Raw genomic sequence first — 5,032 nt, forward strand, 5'->3', positions numbered from 1 at the left:
GCCCTGATCTTTATTATTTCTTTTCTTCTGCTGGGTTTGGGGTGCTCTTGCTGCTTCCCTTCTAGTTCCAGTAGGTGCTCTGTTAAATTTTGAATTTGCGCTTTTTCTAGTTTGTTGAGATTGGCCTGGATTGAAATGTTTAGAGGTGCAGTAGGCATGACTTTGAGTAGATAATGAAAGAAAATGCAAAATGCTAATTGATTCATGATGTGGTTTCATCTTAGCCTGGGCAAACCATGCAGTATTTAATATATAGTAGCAGAATATTTACTATTGAAAAAAAAAAAGCTGTTTTGCTGAGAGTGAGAATGACTCATATTTCAATGGTAATATTTGTATCTTCAAATCTAGTTATTGAAAAAGTAGGGACCAAAATTCCTGTTGTTCTGAGGTATTCATTGTATGGATGTACTTGGTGTTACCTAAGCAATGCCTAATAAGACACATTTATAATGATGAAAGTAAGGCTGGTAGGTCACTACTAAACTAGAAGACATCAGCAATCAAAAAGCCACCATCAGCTCAAGCCGGTGCTAAGGATGCCACCATAAACAGACTTGCCAGAAATTTCAGGACTGTCAGCTGCCTGCACTTTCCCTTATGTAGTTGGAGCTTCACCACATCGCCCAAATCAGTGGCTAGGCGTTTAGGGAAATATCCAGTCGCATTTTTTGGTAAACTCTAGTGAGATGTTGATTCAGTTTATGAATAATAACTCATATTATGAATAAATAGTAACCCTTGTCAGGGTTACTATTAAGTACCTCTTAGATCTCTGTACAATGAAGAGCTTTAGAAAGAAGTGCTTGCCACCAAAAGGAAGGGGTAACCCATGGGGCAGGGCGGTGAGTGAAAGCAGGAGCCCAAAGTCAAAGCCATTCTGTTCTGCTGATTCTTAGCAATCCTAGCAGACAGAAATGAACATGAATGATCTAATAGAGTTGTTAGCTAATCTGTGGATTTCTATGGCCCCTTCTGACCTTGTCACACAATAATTATTGGCCAAACCATTGTTTCTTGCCTGAGAGAATAGGAATAAGTAATTATGGTGTCACCACATCATTTGGCTGTCTTTGTTGTAGCTGTTGTATGAGCATTTCAGGATGATTTTTTCTTTCTTTTGTTAAAACATTTTTTTTAGACATTTATATATTTTGAGAGGGAGAGAGACAGAATGTGAATGGGTGAGGGGCAGAGAGAGAGGGAGACACAGAATCAGAAGCAGGCTCCAGGCTCTGAGCTGTCAGCACAAAGCCTGACCTGGGGCTCGAACCCATGAACTGTGAGATCATAACCTGAGATGAAGTCGGCTGCTTAACCGACTGAGCCACCCAGGCGCCACTGATTTTCTTTCTTTCTTTCTTTCTCTTTCTCTTTCTTTTTCTCTTTCTTTTTCTTCTTCTTTTTCTTTTTCTTTTTCTTTCTTAAGGGGAGGTAGTGATTGATGATGTACACACGAGGCTGCCTTAAAATTCCTAGTTTAGAAAAGGAGGTCAACTATGTAGGAAGAGTTCACAGAATTTGTGAAACCCTCTTCATAAGCTTCTTGCCGTGTTTGTCAGATTGCTCATTAAATAGAACCTTGCTAACTCAAAGCCTGACTTTCAAATCACTGCTAGGTGGCTTCTAGAAATACAGAATATTGTCATCCTCCTTCACTCACAAGACCAGAACCTACATTTTTCCAAGATCTGCTGTTAATGCCTATTCAAATTTGGAAGCAAATAAGTAATGAAGAAGAGAAGAGGGGGCGGTGGTGGTGTTGCACTTGGATACAAAGGAATTTTGACATTACAATTTTATTGTTATTGTCTTTAGAAACAACTACAAAGATTACTCCATGGAGTCCAGACTTCACTTCCGAATTCAGGCAGCCATTCACCTGTGGAAAAAAACTTCCTCAGATTGATCAGAACATGAAGGATGAACCATTGGCATCTGCTGTCTATTAGACCTTGGATTAAAGTGGAAAAGTGATCTTGTGAACGAGAGACGAGAAACGAATTTTATTGTCAATATTTTCTATCATGTCTGTGATTTACTGTTGATCTGCATATATGTTTTTTTTCCTATGAGACAATATTCAATATTCAGTACTATCTAGAAAATTCTTATATTTTGCCTCTCCAAAAAGAATTTCATACTAGATTTGAATTGGAGAGTGAAGAAGTCTTTTAAAGGACTCACAAAATAATGAAGTCTAATTAGATTATTTATTTTTTTAATGTGGTGATTCATGTTTAAGTAGCAAACGGCTTATAAGTTGAGCCATTTTTAGGTTTGTTGGTCAGAGATATTTTGTTTCCTCGTATTTAAATGTAAGAGGGGAAACAGAAATCATCTACATTCAAAACAGAGTAACAATAACCTACAGTCTCATGAATAAGACAAGCGGTGGGTGTGAGTATGGACAGGATAATGTCCTCAAGAGGAGGAAGGGAACTGTATCTAGAAAAGATGGTGAAATATTAGATTTTGCTATGTTTTGTTTTTTATTCTTCATGTAAGTTAAAAGTAGTGAAATTTTTGAGAGACTATGTGTTGTTTGAATGTACTTAAGTCTGTTATAAAAACAAAATTCAAAAAACTCTGTCTAAAGGGAAGAAAAGTCATATTTTAGAAATTATCCTCAACCTTAGCAATGAGAGTCTACAATATATATATGTTGATTATTTTTGTCTATAGGAAGTAAAGTTTCTGCTGCTTTAAATGATATGTAAAATATCAATAATTTTTATACTCATGATGTTGGTGAGTAAGATCTAATTTTCTAATCTCTCTAGCACTGTGATGGTTCCTTGTACATATCTGGCCTTTGCTTCATCCTCTAACTGGGAAACACAATCAGGGCAGGATGCGGAGGAGAGCCTGGCTCTGCTACTGATTAGCAGTGACTGGGGTGACCTTTAGGAAGCCCCCTGCTCTCTGTATCAGCATATTTTCCCCACCTGCGAAATGGAAAAAGAACTGATGTCTTTCCAGGTCTCTCTCAGTTTTATAACGGTCAGTCGGTGCATCCGGTATTTTCAGCAAGCGATGTCAAACTGTTCAACCCAAACTATTACTACAAAGCGTGCGTCTTATTTTGTGATCATCACTATCTACGCCCCCGTCCCTCGTTTGTATGTACTGGGGCTCAGGACAAGATTGCATCTGGGGTGAGGAAAAGCAGTTCATGGGTCCATACGTCAGGGTTTTGTCCTGTTTCTGTTCTGTTTTGAAGAGTAAGTTACATGGAAGTCTCTGCAGTTTAACAGAAACAGCCCCAGACTGGGAGGCAGGAGCCCGTCTCTATCAGTCGTTCCTTGACATGGAGCAAGTCTAATCCTTTCTGAGACTCAGTTTCCCCAGTGGGGATAGCAACACAGTGCTTGGTGCTTGCGACGGTTCGATTAGAGAATGCATATGATGGCTTTTTGTAAACTGTGAAAGGCTGTGTGACTGTGTGGGTTGCTGTAATCATTCTGATTTTTACACACTGATTACAATATCAGCACAAAACTATTGACTGAGTTTGTGGTCTCTGATGTAAAACGAAAGACGTGTGTGAAATTCAGACAACTTGAAATTTATTCATGTGTTTGACAACCTGGACCGTGAATTCGCTCCTTCTTGTCTGCTCCCTGCTACACACGTCTGTGCCCGGCAGGTGTTTGGTCTTCTTTAAAGTACTAATTCTTGACCAATGCTGAGGGCATATTTCCAGTGGAAGATGATTAATATACCTTGAGTCAGAGTACTAGCCCTTCCGATAGCATAGTGGTAGCTCTCGTGTGCTATTAATATGAATTACATAGCTTTACTTTAGGTCTAGACAAGAGGAAATAAAATGAACTGTTATTACAATGTCTGCAGTGGAAGATAAGTTTAATGATTATTTTGCAGATAACTTGAGAAGTAGTTTATAAATCCCTTTGAAGAGGTTTGGTAGTATTATTTTTTGAAAATATAAACACCCATATTGTTTCTGTGTGAAACAGTAGGTCACGGCGAAAGTTCATAAAAACTTCTCTTTATGGTATAATATGAAAACAATATAAGCTAATAGTGGTTATTTTTATTTTATTTTAATTCTGCATTACCAAACTATAAAAGAAATTCCTAGTTCCCATTAAAATTTTTTCCCTTGTTATTTTCTTATTCTGTTTTTATTTTTACTTCCTATTCTTCTTATAGTTACCTGGTAATATGGATAATCTAGTCAATGAATGTTTAAGTGTTGTACTATCCTTAATGCTATAAATAGTTATCTGTTTTCCGTCCTGTTTAAGAGACCATGGTGGCACCAGTTTCATGTGATGTCAGCTAACACTGCATTTTTGGAGTTATTTTGGATTCAGGGTGCTTTGTGAAGAATGAGTGCTGAAGTGACAATATTTTATCTAATGTTTTGAGGGGCATATGTGATGGGTTTGGGCTGCCAATGTGTCTGTCAGTTTGTGCGACTTGTGTAGTTTTTGGTATAATTTTCTTTCTTCCTTTTTTTAAAATATAGAGCCAGGGTTCTGATTCGTGCTATATACATTTAAGATTCAAGTGAGGGTTTGCTTTGTAGGATTGGTGACAAGGACGGCCTGATTTCTGCTTGATAATTAGTGGAAGATGGAACTCCACCAATTCTTATATGGACACATATTTTCATGTTTCTGTGCTGCTTGTGGACACAGGGTCTCAAGGTACATAGGAGAAGGAAGTTCATTGATTCGGTTTGTTCTACATTTGGGATAGAAACTGTAGGGAGGTGAATTTCAAATTAATCAGCACCAAGGAAGGCTTTTACTCATTGAAGCAATCTAACACTATATCTGTTTTGCAAAGGAGGAAGTTTAGCGGATCTGTGTGACTGTCATTCCTACTCGGCCTGGAAACGTACAGTTGAACTTTGAGGTCACTCTAATGAGTCTTTGATTAGAGCTTCAAATCAGTGCGATGTGTATAAAGAAGAAACTTCCCCCCTTTTGAAGACAAATGGGTCTTCCTTCTTTTGAAGCTACTTCTAGATGGACTACTAGATGCACTTACATGGTGATGG

At 38.0% G+C, this 5,032-nt stretch overlaps 1 protein-coding gene across 4 annotated transcripts in view; it reads left to right on the plus strand.

Moving 5' to 3' along the window:
* TTC39B (tetratricopeptide repeat domain 39B) overlaps positions 1-3,504 on the plus strand; it is a 122,256-nt gene extending 118,752 nt beyond the window's left edge. For all 4 annotated transcript variants that reach the window (XM_029920121.1, XM_029920120.1, XM_029920123.1 and 1 more), the window contains one exon: positions 1,819-3,504. In XM_029920121.1, the coding sequence (XP_029775981.1) occupies positions 1,819-1,909 (91 nt within the window). In that variant the 3' untranslated portion in view covers positions 1,910-3,504. The remainder of the gene's footprint in view (positions 1-1,818) is intronic.
* The last annotated feature ends 1,528 nt before the right edge of the window (positions 3,505-5,032 follow it).

The sequence above is a fragment of the Suricata suricatta genome, chromosome 13 (genome assembly GCF_006229205.1).
Source record: "Suricata suricatta isolate VVHF042 chromosome 13, meerkat_22Aug2017_6uvM2_HiC, whole genome shotgun sequence".
In the NCBI taxonomy this organism is placed as follows: Eukaryota; Metazoa; Chordata; class Mammalia; order Carnivora; family Herpestidae; genus Suricata; species Suricata suricatta.